The sequence below is a fragment of the Argiope bruennichi genome, chromosome 1, assembly GCF_947563725.1.
Source record: "Argiope bruennichi chromosome 1, qqArgBrue1.1, whole genome shotgun sequence".
NCBI lineage: Eukaryota > Metazoa > Arthropoda > Arachnida > Araneae > Araneidae > Argiope > Argiope bruennichi.
Window position 1 is genome coordinate 27,535,460 of NC_079151.1, and position 18,336 is coordinate 27,553,795.

Consider the following 18,336-nt stretch of genomic DNA (forward strand, 5'->3'; position numbering starts at 1 on the left):
AAATTAGCAAGATGATGTGATTTTTATAGAAATTCTGTTACAATGTCTACATTGCAAAATTATTCGATGTGAGCCTTGTTTCTCACGAGTGTAAGAAATAAGGCTCATATAGTTCTATCCTATAATGTATTTGAAAAGGAAAATACAGAAAAATGGACAAGTTAACTTAAATCTTCAAATAACTTTAAGCGAATATTATCTTTGATTTTTCAACGATGTCATTACAAAATATATAAATACTAAATATCTTTTTTATACCACTTTAATTTAAAAAATGCAGAATGTTTTTTCAATAATATCTATCTTTGCATTCCATACAATTTCCAAGTACTTCTTCCTATTTTGCAAATTGCAAAACCAAGCTTTACAGCAAAGGTGAAATATCACATGTATTCTTTCCACAATTCCAGAAGATCCGTTCCTGCAAATTTTTCTCTGAATTTTTTGTCCAATCTGGCACTTTGAGCAGAAGAAAAATTACTTTTCCAATCTCCTACAATACCTGAAAGAAAGAATTCATAAACATTTCATATCAAAGAGAAATTCGAGGGAATTTAATTCTCTATTTGGCATGGTCGCATAAAAGCAATATTTCATTAACTTGTATGGAGGATCTACAACTATAAATTCTTCCCATAGATATTTTAAGCATGTTTTCGTACACATACTTCTGGATAATAATCAAAATAAATTTCTTAGAATTAATTAATTAATTAAAAATTTTAGGACATGTAAATATATTATATATATATACTATTTGCTTAGTATGTGCACTCAAATGCTTTTATTAGAGTTTTCCACCATTTGTCGATTAAAAGATTAAAAAGAAAATGCTTCTCGCCTTTCGTCCGGCCTTAGGCTTTAAAGCATAACACGGAGGAGCGAAAATCGAAGAAAGAATATAATGCGTTTTATCCTCTGCATGTGGTGTAGATAATAATAGGATTGCATGTGTTGTAGATAATAATGGGATTGCATGTAGGACAATTTGCAATTCAGATATACAGGAACCAAACCCGCCTAAGCCGAGAGCTATAAAGATGATTCGCCACAAAACAAGCCGCCACAGAAGAAGATACAATAGAAAGCAATAGACCACCAATTAGAAATGCTGATTCCCAACAGCTGATTCTTTCACATTAAAGTTTTTTGAAATGCCAATTGGTAGAATCACAACTAATAGGAATTTCGCCACATTCAAAGGTCAAAAAGTCATCAACATCGTCTGCAATTCCCTTCAGTTTGCTTGTATGCGTCGATTATAATCAGGGGGAGTAGTCTCTCCAAAAATTTTTGGAATACTCTTTAATAAAGGTGTTATATCAGATATCAACTTGTTTGGCACTGGCGAACAATAGTTACGAAATAATAATCTTTGGCATGAATTTAGAATTTTTACTGAATTTATCATGTCATCCTTAATGAGTTATTTAGCAATTAAGCCCAGGCTTGTGGTTAATAGTTTTCGAAAATCAAATCTGTGTTTTAGATGCGTTTTTCATAATCGATTGGAAAAAAATTGTTAAAAAGCTGCATTTGCAGCCCCAAAATTTCATACCAAATTTAATATATTTAATTCATTGCGCTCTTGAGTTATTGCGCTTATATGTTTCTGAAAGTACAGACCAACCGACAGATGGTCAACCCCTCTTTGGATTCAGTTCAGAATTTGATAGGTGTCTACAGCATACATGTTAAATGTGTTTTCCGAATTCTATCCATCTAACTCTTTTCGTTCTGTAGTTATCATGTTAATTTATATTCGAACAGCCGGACAGACAGATTTCCATTAAACGGATTTTGCACAATGTTTGAAAGAAAGCTACAAATTTGGTGTAAAGATAGTATACCAAATTTCATCCGTTTAGCTCAAAGCGTTCTTGAGTTATCTTTGTCATAGACAGACAGATATACGGACATTTTCCAAAAATGTGTTTTTCGAACTCAGAGAGACCTAAAACGAGAAGATTCGTCAAAATCTCGGGTTCTAATTTTTTGACGATTACTGCACTTCCTCTATACTACTTATACGATAAAGTCAAAAAGGGATGGATTTAGTTTAAATATAAGGGACGAAGGAAAAGTTGGATGAAAGCATACGTAGCTAATAGAGTACAAAATTTTTTTTAAAAAAAATTAATGAAATAAAAGAATATAACAAAAGAAGAAGAAAACTTATAAATACAGATATTCAAGATTAAAAAAAAAAAAAAAAAAAAACTGACAAATCCAAAGTGAATATGAAGATAAAAAAGACATGTTGTAACACTGAATAAACTGCCAATAAAGGTAATTAGGGTTATATGATTCGTCATCAAGGAAATGGATCGATGCCTATCTTTCCCTTATGTCGCAAATGATGAATGTATTGCAGATTTTCCGCTTCGTGCTTCAGTTGCCACCTTCGCAGAAACTAATATTTCATCTGAGACGAAAACTCACCTTTCCGAATAAACGCCAATTTCGAATCGTCACCCGCTTCCAGTCTCTCATCTGAAAGCAGCACGGCTCTCAGACCAACAGGAATATCTTGATTATTTTGCATCGCTTCCTTGGGCATTCTCCTCATTTCATCAATGAGTTGGTTCAGGTGCTCCTTCATGAAGTTGAAACTACTGTGGTGAATCACATCTCGAAGCATTTTTTCATCTTTCTCCAATTTTTCCTACAGAAATTGAACTAGTTAGAGCATATAGTGTCATTAAACTGCTTAACTTAAAGCATTTTGTATCTACTTTGTGGTATTTTCTGTCAGAAAAGAGAGTGATTTAACAAATATTTTATTTTTTCCGAAATAATAATTCTTTGAAAAAACAACGGAATGAATATTTTCTGTAAAACTGTCAATTAAAACCTTTTAAAAAATTTTAAATTTTCATAAAAGTTTTCGAGATGATATGCATGTCTTCTAATGCATTTTCAATGGGCTTGATTTGGTTTAAATTGGCAAAGTTTGGAATTCGATTTTGTATTCACTTCCTGATGTGTTGAACTTTTTAATTTTGTGCATTTATGTATTCGTGATCGTAATACATTATTTTAATGTTTTCAAAATTTAATTATTAGTTAGTCTTCCAATTTAATTAAATTGTGCCCCATATTCGTGACGTCATCTGAATTTAAGAAAAATTGATTTAAAAAGTCTGTAATTTTTATAAAAACTAATTATAAATTAAAGAGTAAAAAGCAGCTAATAAAAAATCTATTTTTGCCTTTTATTACACTTACAAATGTTTGTTTTTAAATTTAATTAAATATATTTTTAAATTTATTTACCTACATTAAGTGTGTGTATGTGTGTTGACGCTTTACATGCTAAACTTATTATCGTCAAATTGAGTACAAATGTACTTTGAGTGATTGTACGCTTTCAATAAATAAAAAAAAAATCAATTAAAAGTCTAACTTTATTTTGACGCTTTTTTCGCAAAATTTCAAAAATAATGCACAAAAATCATTTTTATTCCATTTTAAATTGCAAAAAGTTATCTTTTTAAAGCTATCAAATGAGCTGACTTGCAGTATATTTCTATATTTTGATAAGTTAAAAAGAAATTGCATAATTTTATACAATAGATTGCAATGAAATTTGTGTCTTATTTATCTTTTTATCAAATATTTAATCGCTTGAATTTCTTTCATTGTTGAAAGTTAAGGGAAAAAAAACCCATTCTAATCATTATTTGAACAACTTATCTAGGGTGTAAGAAAGAGAAACTAGATTACCGCAAAAGATACCTTGCGATTAGAAATTATATCATTTGTACTGTTACATTTCATGGATTTGGCTTTATTAGAAAGATTCAAGTACACAATAAGTAGAATAAGCATGAAACTATTAAAACAACATGACTTTAATGCTCATTACAATATGATATTTTGATATACTTTGTTAAGGAAAGCAGGAATATCAAGTTAAGCATAAAAGATTCAAAAGAAATTACACACCAGCAATGACAAGCTAATCGTTTTATCGATATATATAGTCTGAATATAAAAATAAAATTTGCATTTCTTAGGTTTTAACAATGGAAGAAAAACATGTTATTAAATATTTGATAAAAACTTTGTATAAAAATATTTGAAAAATTGTTTAAGGCGCAGAAAAAAACTGGATCTTTAAGAAGATAATTTTTATGAAATTCAAGATTATATGACAATATTTTTTGTGGAATAATATTTATATTTATCAGTGAAAAACGCGAACATTTTACGCAATTCTTAATTAATTAAAGTAGTAAAAAAGTGAGATCGGAGGTGTACATCCTTTCCACCCCAAATATACAGCTGAAAAATTTGGTATTTCTAGGTCAGACAGTCGGTTCTATAAAGCGCCAACACAAGCACGTAAACATTCGTAAAAATAAGTGCTAAGTAGACACGTAATAATACAATGGAAGCCAATTTCAACATATGAATTTTTAGGTTCAGCTGCTCCTAAACCATTTATAAATATGTTATGCCACATTTTTTCAAAAGTAATTTGTACATTGGAAGTAGTTTACTTTAAAAAATGTTGAAATTAATCCAATGTTGCACTGAAAACCATGCACTCGAATAGAGTTTATAATGGTGAATTCCAAATACTTAAAATGGTGGTTGGCTACTATTTACATTACTAAATAATCCCAAAGAAATCATGTGTTAAAAAGAATGTACCGAACTGAAAAATATCAATTTATTAGCTAAAAAGTGTTTATCTCTATTAAGAAGAAAAAAGTATGTGTGTGTGTGTATTGACTCTCTAAAGACCAAACGTTTGAACTAGAATCACTAAATTCGGCATATATATAGCCTGAAGAGTGAAAATGAGTGATTTTTTAAAAATATTTATTTGAATATTAATTAATTAAAAATTAAACTAGATTTTGACATCTTCTCAAACTAGAAGCCGAAAATATTTGTGCACAAAAAAGATTTTTGTACTGTTTTAAAGTTTAAAAAATTATCTTTTCAATTATATTAATTTAGTTACTGTCAATTTCTTTTGTGTATATTTAATTAACTTTTAAGATATTTTACAACAAAAGCTTCATAGTTGTGAATGAAACCCAACTCGTTTCCATTGTTGTTGCTAATATTTTATTTTGTTTTTTTCCATTGTTCCCGATCAAGCTATGAAGATTCGACTCGTTTTGCCATACCATATAGGCGTTTTTTTAAAATTTAAACCAAGCTTTTAACAAAATTTTGGAATACTACGGCTAACGTTTAACTTCTTCAATCATAAAACTTCTTCAATCATAAAACTTCTTCAATCATAAATCAATCATGCAATGATGAATTTAAAAACAACAACAACATATTTTTAAACACTTTTATACTACCGTTCTTTGCATTTTAATCTTTCCTTTGTTCTTGAAGTACATTGATTTTTTTTTACTGAATCAAAGGAATTTTTATAGCATAAAACTCTGATATATTATATCAATCATTTAAAATAAACTAAGAATTCTGACTAACATAAAATAAACTAAACATTCTGTATTAGTTGAAACTTAATAATAATAACTAAGTTAGTTGAAATATGCTAATTAAAAATATTTTGCTAGGGAAATTGTCAGGACTAAATTACTTACAGAAGATTCATTTGAAATTTTACGTAACCTAATGTTTCTGGAGAATCAGCTGGTCATTAAAGGCGGCTAGTGAAGAATATTTGAAATTTTAAAAAATGTCAAAGTCGCGAAATCGCTATCTACTCTTCAGTAAGTATCTCTCCCCCACTAAATATATCTATTAACTGATTGACTGCCCTTGTTTTGACAATAGCATTTATTGTTTCAAGCAATGTCAATATATTTAATAAACTGTACAGTTACTCAAATTATTGTTTCGAGTATGATGACTTACCTTATATTCTGAGCCCATAAAACTAGCTATTTTCAAAACGCTTTTTGCTACGTCTTCCTTCATTTCTTCATAAGTAAGGAAAAGCACATTTGGGTCGTTTTTGTGCTCCCACCAAGAGAGCGTTGTATCAAAGTAGTCACCAAAATCCACTTCCCCGTTAATGAAAAATTCAAAGAAATCCTCGAATTCACCATCTTTAAAGCCGTATCCGGATACATTCTTCGTATGATGGTACAAGGAAACACAACAATCCTTTAAAAACAAAATATTTTAATGTGAAAGGGAAAATATTCTTCTCCAAGTCGGATCTTTATCAAGTTATTTACTACCTTTATAAATGTTTGCACAAATAATTTATTTTATTTTATTATATTAAAATTTTTGTGCAGATATCTGCATCGTGTCTTAATAAGATTCGTTTCTATTATACTGCAATATACTATTGTATGAGCCTGTAGGTACTTGTGTGTTAACCGCATGCTATTGGAGAATTTTAAAATTTGACCGCATTCTATTGACGAACATAATCAAATATTAGCAAAAGACTAAAATAAAATCTTGGCGATTAATCGCAAGCTTACGTTTAATACACAGGTACTTTTATCGACTTATGCAGCATATTTTTAGTCAGTGGCCAAAATTTAATTCTCAAATAATTGACTGATGCATTATAATAATCCAATTAATGAACATAGTTCAATTAAGGCTACAAAAGAATAGAACGACATTTTGAGCTCGCAATTTACTGCGAATGTTTGGATTTAAATAGAAATAATCTATATGTTCTTCGTGGTAATTACTTTCAAATTTCATGCTGAAGATGCTATGAACTATTGGAAAGAGAGCTCCAGCTTGACGATTTGAAAATTCTAGTCTTTAGTATTAAAGATGATTCAGCTATTTAAATACTATGGAAGATATTGCCAAGTCCTTTTGTGGTAGCATAATATTTATTACTAAGTTCATCAAGCTCGGAAACTTCTTTAATATTTTCCAAATGTGAATGCTTTATGTCATTTCTCGTCGAAGAAGCGAGAAGTATTAAGTGATTGGCTAATCAAAATTCTTTTTATCTACTTCAAATATATACAGCTCATCTGCGTTGATCGTGCATACAAGTGCTCAAACTTCCTATTGAGTGAGAAACATGCTGGATTTCGAATAGTTTTCACGTGTCAAATTCTGTGTGCTCCAAGGAAAACATTTTACAAAAAACTTTCAAATGATTAAAATAGCTAACATTATGCAGAAAACAACAGTCAGTCGAATTAGAATTGATGAGTGGCATTAGTACCTTAAAAAAAGCTGAAAGAATATCGAATAAGAGGAGACGTCATAGTGGGCATCAATATCCAACAACACATAAACAGATCGCCATTTCAAAAGAGTTGTGATAAATTCTTGTAGAAATTTTATTACAGAAATTGTTGCAAAAAATTTTGTATAATTTAATTAATAAAAGCGATTACCAGATTTTAGAAGGTCAAATCATGGATGTTCCATCAGGATAATACACTAATTTAAAGGCTTCTCCAGATACTAAATCACTTATTAAAGCATCGCATTTTGGAACTTTTATTACCGTCTTATTTCCCTGAACTTGCTCCATGTAACTATCTTTTTCAGGTGAAAATTTGCTTAAAAAACAACAATTCACAGTTCAGAAAAATGTAGATAGCAGTAATGCTTTGGTGGACGTGACAAAAGGATGTTTAAAATTCGCATTTACATCTTCAATGAAAGAAGGCAAAATTACTAAAATAGTGTAATTACTTAAAAAAAAAAGCTCTGAATAAGAAGTTTTTATCTATGCTCATTCTTCCTTAATAAAATAAGTTTTGATATTTTGTGAACATAATCGTTCATAATGTGTATTAATTTATTTTGTTTTTCATAATTAGTTCAAAACAGGTAAAACTCTAGGTTTATTTCCAATTTCATATTTCGAGATGAATCCAAAATACGCTCACTGCATTTTGAGAAATTCTTTCTTCCTTTAACCCTCTCCCCCCTATTTTCTATTAATCCGGATCAAGTACGCCCTTTTGAAAAGCCACATGCTCTCTTTTATTTTCTGTTTCCTCGATAATTTTACAAAGTGTTAAAAAAAAAAAGGATGAAACCGTTTTTGGAAGTGATAGTAGAAGAAAAACAAAACATTATCGCCACAAAATATGTTATATGATATCCTTAGACACTGACGCATTTGAAAGTGCCTGTATCGAAAATATTATAGCGCCATTTCCTCTTTGAACATCAGTAAAAGAAGAAATCCAAGTACTCACATGTAATCTGAGAATGTTTGCAGATGTACGTCAAATTTAATAAAAATCGCAGGTGCCAAATTTCAGAAGTTATTTCATTAATTAACTGTTAATTTCATTTGTTAAGAATGGGTGGATAAGATTCAATTTCTAAATACTAAAAAGACCTATAAATGTTTAATTCGCATAGCTGCAAACGGTAATAGCAAAAAGGCAACGTGATTTTATGAAAAGCATCCTTCCACAGATGATTGCTTATTTCTGCAACATAGATACGTCATTCTGCAACATTAACAAACCATTCTGGATAAAGCAAAAAATCCACCAAATCCAAGCTACAACGTGGGTTATAGCTTTATCAGGTCACACTTAATAACAAGACTTATGATAAAGCATTTACTTTAGTAATAAAAACGTATAGTCGCAAAAATGTCTCATCATCCTAAATTGCAGTAATCTGAGTCAAAAAAGAAGATAATTCGTTTCAAATATCATTTGGATTAATTTCAGTGGTGAAAATGTAACTGCTATTCGTAAAAACTGCTTCATAGCATAAATTTGGGAAAACTGCGCAGTTGCTTATGCCTTTATGGTGGCGCAATTGCCTTTTAACATTCGGAATTGGAGGATAGCAATACTTCATCCTCTTTCTATAGACGTGGTATGAAAATCTATAAAGAAGGGGATAATTAATTACAATATCATCCATGTCATCTGATCATGGTTAAAAAATATACTAAATTTACTGAATAGTAGCCCACTTTACCTTCAAAATGAGATTTTAATTTAATTAAGTTATACCTAGTTGAATAGCTACAGATATTCAGGAGGACTTTCTTTGTACCAGACATTGTACGTGATCTATACCACTGTCGATAATCAGAAAAAGAGAAAATAAGAAATCGTGTTCAGTTGAAGCTTCGAAAATTTCATCATTAATATCTCGGTGGAAATTTGTTTGGGGTTTTCTTCTATAATCTTAAAATAACAATCAGAATTGTCCCTTTTAAGTGTGAGTAGTATCCACTTTATAACAGGAAGGTATTCTGTAGTTCTTTCCAACCCAGAAAGCTATCATGAGACATACTGAATTAGGTGTTCATAACTGTCATTAAAGTTGGCAGAATTTTGAATTGCCTCGTTTAAAATGGTATTTTTAAGATTGTTCAATTATATTTCTTACCTTTGGGTTTCTGGCTATAAAAATGTATTTAGCCTCTGAAGAATACGGTACCATATGGTATGGAAGATGAAACTTGATGGCCCCAGGCCTTTTCATGTTCTCTGCAGCCTCCGCACCAGTCATCTCCAAAAAGGGGGTTTCAGTGAAAAATTCTAAAGCCGAACTGAAGGGCTTACCGTTCCTAAAAATGCAACCTACTATGTTCTGCACCCAAGTGGTCCCACACTTGGGATATGTCACTATGAATAGGTCGTCTGATCGAGGTTTGTAAGCCAGGGCAGATTTATAAGCCTCGACTGAAAACATTCCTGGAATTAAGAATCCATCCACATTTTGATAACGGGGAATTTTTGGTTTTTGTTCTTCTATCTCATCTGAGTTTGGCATGGTTGGAAATAGAGATCAGAAATCTTCACTGAAAGTAAAAGACAAAAGTTATATTTCTGTGTTGAAGAGAAACAACATTCCTTAATGCATTGGAAAGCTGAAATCTGAGTTATATATATGTAATGATATTTTAAACTCTTAATTTAAACTAAATTAATTTCCAAAGCTTTATCTTAATTTAGCCCATGGTAATTTCATTCTCTTATTTCCTGATACAATTCCACTTTCTGTTTAATTAATTCAACTGGAGCTGTGTAAAAATTATTGCGCAATCACTTCTACGTATCAAATGAATGTGATCCCTTCGGTGCCCTTGTCAAAGGTCACCATGTGTATTGAATTGGCACGTGGCCTGAAATATCCTGTTATATAAGGCTAGTGATCATTTGTTTCTTCCTTTTTTTTTTTTCCTTACTTCTGCTTTTGTGCCGCGCTGCAACTTCTTGTAAATAAATCATGCCTGTCTCACGGAAGAAAATAAAACGAAATTAAAAATACAAAGTCTCCTCACCGCTTCGAACATGCATTCTGCTTCAATCAAAATAATGTTGCATATGCATATATCGAAATTAACTTAAATGGGCTTTAGAGATTGGAAATTTTATCATTAAAAATATCTTACAGAAACTATGAACATTTATTTAATATATGGAAAAAGTAATTACTCAAAAAATTATCACAAGATTTCATGATAAGGGTATCGAGAAAAAAATTAACTTTTATTTAAGTTGGTGTAAAATCATTAAAAAAAAAATCCCATTTAAACTACAAAAAAATATAACTATTGTTTATATAATTTGAAAAATTTTTTCTAGCAGTATATTTTACATGTAATTAAAGTATATGCAAAGAAAAAATATCTTTACTTAAGTATCTGGTACTTTAATAAATTTATTTCCTTTTTATAGTAAAAAAATTCAATTCTATAATAAAAAAAGTATAATATGACAACAGGTAACAAACTATTTCATGTGTTTGTGACTTTCTGACGTGAATAATAGAAATAATTTCATGTATCATTATTATTTTAAAAAGATAGCAAATATAATGTCAAGAATAAAAGCAATTCATTAAGAACTAACTATTCTTAATAAATTGCATTAATTTTGACTGTTCTTAAAAAAGTCTTTCCACCGTAAATCTCTTAGAATATCTTAATAAGCAACATTGCAAGTATCAACAAATAGAAAATATGCTTTTAAGACAGACAATCAAATAGGATTTCTCAAACGATAAATACAATATTTCGTTTATAATTTATATCCGAATTAAACTCATGATGTTTGGACAAATGTAATCTTTTATCAATATCAAGGCAAATTATTCTTAATATACCATTATGAATATTTTGTAAGTTACTACTGAGAAAACAAATTGTTTTCTCAATAAGAATATTGAATTTTTCATAATTTTCAAGAAGGAGTCAGTTTTATGATAACTGAAAAATCTGCAATATTTGAATTCTTTACATGTAAAAACATCAAACAGTTTTCGAATCTTAATTTAAAATCTAAATCTTTTTCGAATTAAGATTACATAAACATCAAAACTTGCAGATGAATTCGCTTTCAGGATACTTAGACATTCGTTAAAAAAAATTAAAATCATAAAATCGCAATCAGAACTGGATAAAAAATAAAATCTTACCTTTTTCTTTTCTTTTTTAAAAATTCAAATACGTTTTTTCACAACGAATGATCAACTAGCTTAATAAGACATCTAATGTCGCTATTTAAATATGCTACATAAGATATCATCGGAATTACAAGATATATTGCTTCATTATATACACGGTCATGCTATTTAATCAACACAGGCAGATAGATGAGGCAGCATTATTTCGTAATGAGAAAAAAAAGTAACATAATTTTGCCATTTATCTTTTTTAAAAGGAAATGAAAAGGAAAATTTGGTAATATTTTTGTTCTGTAGCTTATCAGTTCTTGATCGGCTTTGGTTCAAGAGAAATTTCTTCATACCTTCTCTCTCTCTTTTTTTTTTTTGTCATGCAAAAAAAAAAAAAAAAAAAAAGTGTGTGTGGGGGGGGGGGCTTTTTTTTTACTATTAAAGGAAAGCAAATTTCGCAGTTTTGGTTTGAAATCAAAAGATTCTCTCTGTAAGCAATAATTACAAGATGTTCCAAAAAGTCACTTCCGAATTTTAAGAATGGGTCGGGCATACTGTAGAAAATCATTTTATTCCAAAACACGACGTCACAAATGCAAAAAGCGACAATTGGGGTGGAGGGTGGGATAGATCTTTGTCAGAGAATTAAGAACAAGGGGAAAAATATCACATCAAATGAAGTATGCAGCATAGATTTAATGAGTAAAAATTTGCAACAGCACAGTAACGCAGCTGCATGAGTAAAAGCATACAGAGTTTCATATTGCTCATTTTTTGGATTCTGAAATCCTCCGCATTCTTGAGCATGCTTCAGAAACCGTTTATTTTTTCGGAAAAAAAGGAGTGGCAGGAAAGATGAAAGAAGGAGATATATACATTTACCAACAGAATGAATTCAGATTATTCGCGGAATTTAGAAGCGTAATAACCATTCATCTTTCTGCATGCCACCCTTTAGCGAAGTACAATCGTCGAAAAGTGCCCGTCACAGGATCCTGGAATGAACAGTATTTATAGCTTCAGGTTGTAAATCCTTTCCATTAAATACTACAAAGACCGTTGTTGAAACTGCAGTTTACTAGCCATCATATATATCATGTTGCATTTGACTTATAATGTTGCTAATCATACAACAGTATTATGAATTTCTACTCTATTAAGTTTTTTTCCGTTCATTTATTTGTCATACTTAGCAGGGTGTATTTTTTTCTCATTTTCCTGAACACGAAGTATACAAAACAGAAGTTTTGTAATAGTCAAAATATGTATTCGAGATTTCGTCGAATATTCACGTTTCAGATCTTTATGAACCCAAAAAACGCATTTTTGAAACTATGCCTCTATATGTCTCTGAACATGATAACTGAGAAACGCTTTGAATTAAATGAATGAAATATCTTCATACTATCTTTACACCAAATATGTACATTTTTATCAAATTTTAAGCGAAATCCGTTCATAGGAAGTCTATTTAGTTGGCTAGCCAAAATGCAAGTGAACGCGATAGCTATAAAAAGTAAAGAGTTAAATGGATAACAGTTGCTTCACAGCTTTAGCATCTTAAATATAGAACCTTATCAAATTTTGAATCAAATCCGTCGAAGGATTGATTGTCAGTTGGTATGTGCTTTCCCATGCATGTAAATGCGATGGCATAAATAAATAAAATGTGATTTCTTTTTTTTACAGAAATTGAAGTTTTGATCAAACTTTGGTCTTAATCGGACGGAGAAGAAAGGCCCTTAGAATGCATATTCAGTTTTTTTACAATACTACTCTTATCTTGGGGAGCCTGAGCATGCCCTTTTCCACGGTTCACATTTTTTTGTGGGAAAGAGAGAGGAAATAATACTTTTATTAGAGATCATTTTAGATCGATTCCTTCATTTTTTTGTCGTTTACAGGAAGTTCTAAATTTATTCAGTAGGGCCGAAGTATTAACTATTTGTGTATTTATCTCGTTGTGATTATACCCTGTTATTTTTTTAACCCTTATCGTGGCAAAATTGCTTTTTCGAAGAAAAGCAAAAAAAAAAAAAAAAAAAAAATGTATATATAGGTAGCTTCTTTACACTATAAAAACATCAATAAATAAATCGTGTAATAAAAATCGTTTAATAAAACTAAGTTAAAAATTATTTTATAGTGGAAGTATATTTTTATAAAGTTGTATGTATGGTATACTATACAAAATGAACATAAGGGTTAAACTAAATAGTAAAAGATAAAAGGAAGGGATATCCCATAGACTTTTTTGGTACTAGCTACTTTAACCCTTAACTGGGGAGGTGAAATTTTAGGACTTAACTGGAGAGGTGCGGTCTAAAAGACCGCATTTCATTTACACTCAAATTAAATTTTCTAATGAATGTATTAGTATGAAAAACTGCCAATATATTTTGCAGATATTTTTCTTCATATATAGATATGTTTTAGAAATTTTTCAAAATATATTATCATTGAAAAAAGTAAATACGTTGGAACATACATTTTCTTCTCAAATTACATGTTACAATAAATAATATTCTTGAAAAAGCATATTACTTTTTACTTTTTAAATCATATTTATTTTTACATTATTTGAAGCTATATAGAAGATAATATAATGTAAAATTCGACATTTATATGAAAAATTAAAAAAAATGACAATGGGTAAAATTGGCCCTTTTTTTATCGGCTTGTGTGACTTTCATAGCACGGTTTTCTAGGGCATTTTAAATATACAGGTTAAGAACTAGTATAAAAATCAACCTATAAATTCTGTATATATATCTCTTGGTATATTAATATATTTTATAAATTTTTCAAAATACATTATCACTAGAAAATTTAATTATGTTTGAACATACATATCAAAATCAGATGAATGCGAACTTTCATCGAAAATCTTTTCTGTATAATTATCCTTATCACTAAAATCACCTTATGCTTCATTTAAAAGTGTCTGGAGCACTGCTTCATAATAGGATCAGTAAACTGGATGATATTTTGGGGTCCAAGTTTTAGCGCCATCTGCTAAGCCTTGTTTATCACTGGGACCCTAACAGGGAGATGCGGGCTTAGAGACCGCGCTCGAAGAGATAACTGAATTATTTTAAAAACCATCTGCTGAAATCGGTTGAAAAAGTGCACGTGTATTGAAGGTCACAAAACAGGAAGCTACAGGGCCAATCCATTCAATTGAGCTAAAAATAGAATAGGGGTGACAGAAAATCCATCGCTAGCGGTCTCACAGACCGCACGCCCCCAGTTAAGGGTTAATAAGTTTGTGATATCTTCAAAGAAAACCTATTCAAAGTATGGGTTCGATTCCAGGACTGTTTTTGAAATGAAATTTGCCTTTTCACTCCACAAAATATTGGAATAACCTAGAATCCAAGTTAATACGATCTTTGATTTAATTTTGCTCTAATTAGAATTTTCTGGGTTATTCTATGAATAATTCCCAGTGATTTGAAATATAAACTTTTTAAAGTTTCAGAAACAAAGAGACTTCAAACCATTGTTTTTTTTTTTAGATCAGACGCAGGTATAGAATAACGTATGAAGTCTAGTTGTCACACTTAGAAATTTATTCTCAGCGTTCCTCGAAGCTTGCGTGGCATAATGTTCAGAGTCAAATGATTCGTAAATATATTTTGAAGATTTTAAGTTCCAATCTGAATTAGAGCAGTTCGTTATTTTCTTCATTTACTTTGTGTATCTTGAATATAACTGTCTGCAAGAATACTAGAGATATGACAAAATTACTGTTTTCAATAAATTTGTTTTCTTTTTTTCATGAAAAAAAGTGTTTTGTAGTTAAGAAATCAATATTAGAATTCTTTATAAAACATGATAATATATATAGCAGCAGTTTGCCATATTTTTAAAAGCCTTGTTACCATAAAATTCTGGCACAAAAAATATCTGTTAGATTAATAATTTTATTTATTTTAAGAAATTAATTACAACAATGTTTGATTAAAAGTAATTTTTTGTAAAATATTGTACAACTTCGCATTAGTAATATTACAAATTCTTCTTCAGCGACGTTGAACAATTTTATAAAAACTGTGTAATTTCTGTATTTAATAGTATAATATTGCATTTTATTATCATTTTTATGTGATTCACCTGAAATAATCACATATTCTGAATGTGTTGGTATTTATTCTATTTTTAATTATTTGCCTCATTTATGAAAAATATAATAAGATTCTTTAATAAGAGGTCTTCAATCGTTCTTTCTTTTTTTCTTTATTATTTAAGGTAAAAATATCTATTTAAAGGAGCAAAATAGGTACAATCATTAAAAAAATTGTCTTTGAAAAATTCTCCAACTAAATTTACTATAAATGGAATACGCCAAATGAGCTAGGTCGAGAGATCCACGTTTTACAGAGAACATTTCACATTTTCCTAAATGTTCGAATTTTAATGTTAACAAGCTAAACCGGATAAAAAAAACTATAATGGAACTAAAAAATAATAACTTCCTTAATATTTCACATTTTAAAAGAAACTTTTGAGTTTTATATATATCAAGTACAATTCAATTAAAACGACAATGTAGAGTTAAATGTGCAGGTGCATAATACTTCATTTTGAGCTGAACCCATTAACAAAAACTCCGCAAGCATATAATTTACTCATCAGAGGAATATCGATCATAGGATAAAAGGGAAGGTGTATGTGTCCGGAAGATAAAAACATTAGTGCAATTGGATTCGTTGTACTTTTTTTCTTTTTTTTTTACCCATTCTGAAACCAAATGAGAAAATCCATTTGCTTCGTTTGCACAGATTTGTAGACCGTTTTCGCATGCTTACATATTAAGATCAATCAGACATTTAAATAAAATACCTTTAATGATGAAGCAATATTAAAAGAGAGTTTCGTTGGCCAAGAAAACTTTCTGGCAATCTTGTTGTCTGGGGATATTTCTCGGAATAAGTTTCAAATTTCCAAGCAAAAATTATACGAATAATAGCTCACAATATATTTCAAATACCATTTCAGTTTTGCATCATCACCTTGTAAACGCACAATAAATAGCGAAATATATTATTGCCAGTTGTTGGTCTCTTGAAGATTATTCCTTGACAATTGTGATGACATTTCCATTTGCATCCTCTCACTCTAAACTACAAAGGCAAAGAAGACCGGTGATTGACAGCATTCAACATCCCTTTTCTGTAAATGGAATCCTCAACGCAAAACTTAGTCATAAACTGGCTTTCTTTTTTTCTACCCCCAAAAAATAATGTCTGTAAATTTCGCCTCAACAAAAATTCATATCCCGAGTACGGCAAAATAAAGTTCAAAGAATTCTCAAGGACTCTGGGAATCTTGTAGATCTCATAATTTTGGACCGATGACAGAACGGCATCTGAGCAAACATTCTTTTCGTCATCACGCTAGAAGGAGGATATAATCCAAAAGGATAGAATTAACATGTATTATATCAACATATATGACATTTTTTTAATGGAGTCGGATTCTGAAACTCTTCAGAGTTAGGATTAATAAAGGAAACTTTTATAACATTGGAAAAAATCCGTTTCACAATATTGGAGAAGTTATATATAGCACTGTATATATACAGGGTTTGCCGAATTCGACCGACAAATTCAGAGATGTGATAGGCATCAAGAGGATAAAAAATCACCATACAACATAGGGTCCCAAGGGACGTTTAATAGTTGGAAATGGTAAAAATATAGCGATTCCGAGAATTATTGGAAACTGTAAAAAATTAATTTAAAAAAATGATGTTTCAAATGTGATTTTTTTAAAAAAAAAAAATGAAAGCACAACCTTAAAAGTTTTTTTTTTCCATGTAAGTAAAATGCCATTTGTTGATCCGGAATGTTGCAAATTACTGAAACAGTTTAGAACCCTTACTTGCAAAAATATTAAAAGAAGAAAAATAAAAGCTTGAAAATTTAAGGAATTTTATACTTTTTATTATGATATAAGCGTGTAGCATGAAAACTGAGGAGATTTTAAGATATTCAAGAAAATCTAAAATGGGCACCAGAAAACATCGCTGCAATATCCGTACGATGTTTGCACAGGGTGTTGTCAAATTCAAAAAGATAAACTCAGAACGGGGATAGAAGGCATTAAGGAGATGAAAAATTACCATTAAACATAGGGTGGCTGATGATGTTTATTCGGTGAATTTTATTAATTTTTTTACAGTTTCCAACAATTTTCGGCACCTTATATTTTTGCGATTTTCACCAACTAAACGTGGTTTGGGACGTTGTATGGCGATTTTTTTTTAAACTCTTATTGCATGCCTACTATCGCCTCTCTGAATTTGTCGATCGAATTGGGCAACACCAGTGCTACTTAAATTAGAAAAAATTTGAGGAAATATGTTTTTGATGGCAAATAACACCTAAAATACATTTTCATTAATATATTAAGACAATAATTATTCAATTTTTAAATCTTCAAAAGAAATACAACTCCATTGTAAAAATGCATGTACATTACCATCAATGGAACTTTTATATATGTGTAATAAATTTAATTTATCAGCAATCTTAAAATTATTTACAAACCACTTCAAATCTAACTTAATAAAACATCAACTATAATAATTTTAAAATATTGCTCAGGCAATTCTTTAGTTTTAGTTTCAAATTTCGTTTCCAAAGAGAGGTTTAGTCCGCCTCCATTTCACTTTCTTTCTTTTTAATGTCTTTTTGTTTTGAGATTTTCCCCTGAAAAATCTGTGCTTTGGGTTTCTTTCAAATAAACAATGCCCCATCGAAAATAATCGTATAAGCTTCAAATCTAAAATAAACCTATTTATGCATTTTTATTACCACTGCATTTTCTTCAAAATGACTCAAGAGTAAAAAATCATTTTTTAAAGTGAAATTCAAATTCTTAGCTTTTTTAAAAATTAATTACTTTTCTTCTTCTCTAAAACTTTTTATTTTAAATTCGTAGTTATTAAATTAATTTCATTTCACCTTAACATAACTTTTATCAGTGTAGCAGATAGCTGATGAGGTAGAAACACTT

At 29.9% G+C, this 18,336-nt stretch overlaps 1 protein-coding gene across 1 annotated transcript; it reads right to left on the bottom strand.

The window, feature by feature from the left end:
* Nucleotides 1–244: 244 nt before the first annotated feature.
* On the bottom strand, nucleotides 245–11,448 carry LOC129965890 (sulfotransferase ssu-1-like). Its single transcript, XM_056080195.1, has 5 exons — nucleotides 11,335–11,448; nucleotides 9,301–9,715; nucleotides 5,854–6,105; nucleotides 2,443–2,665; nucleotides 245–502 (listed from the first exon to the last, which is right to left on the bottom strand). Exons 2-5 carry the CDS (start codon nucleotides 9,685–9,687, stop codon nucleotides 384–386), a joined length of 981 nt encoding a protein of 326 aa, XP_055936170.1. The 5' UTR covers nucleotides 9,688–9,715; nucleotides 11,335–11,448; the 3' UTR covers nucleotides 245–383.
* Between the last annotated feature and the right edge of the window lie 6,888 nt (nucleotides 11,449–18,336).

Excerpts from the sequence above, each read along its gene's own strand:
- LOC129965890 (XM_056080195.1), bottom strand. The coding sequence starts at position 9,687 with ATGCCAAACTCAGATGAGATAGAAGAACAAAAACCAAAAATTCCCCGT. Across the intron at positions 2,666-5,853 it reads TTATGGGCTCAGAATATAAG|GAAAAATTGGAGAAAGATGA; the intron begins GTAAGTCATCAT and ends CAATTTCTGTAG. Across the intron at positions 503-2,442 it reads ATTGGCGTTTATTCGGAAAG|GTATTGTAGGAGATTGGAAA; the intron begins GTGAGTTTTCGT and ends TCTTTCTTTCAG.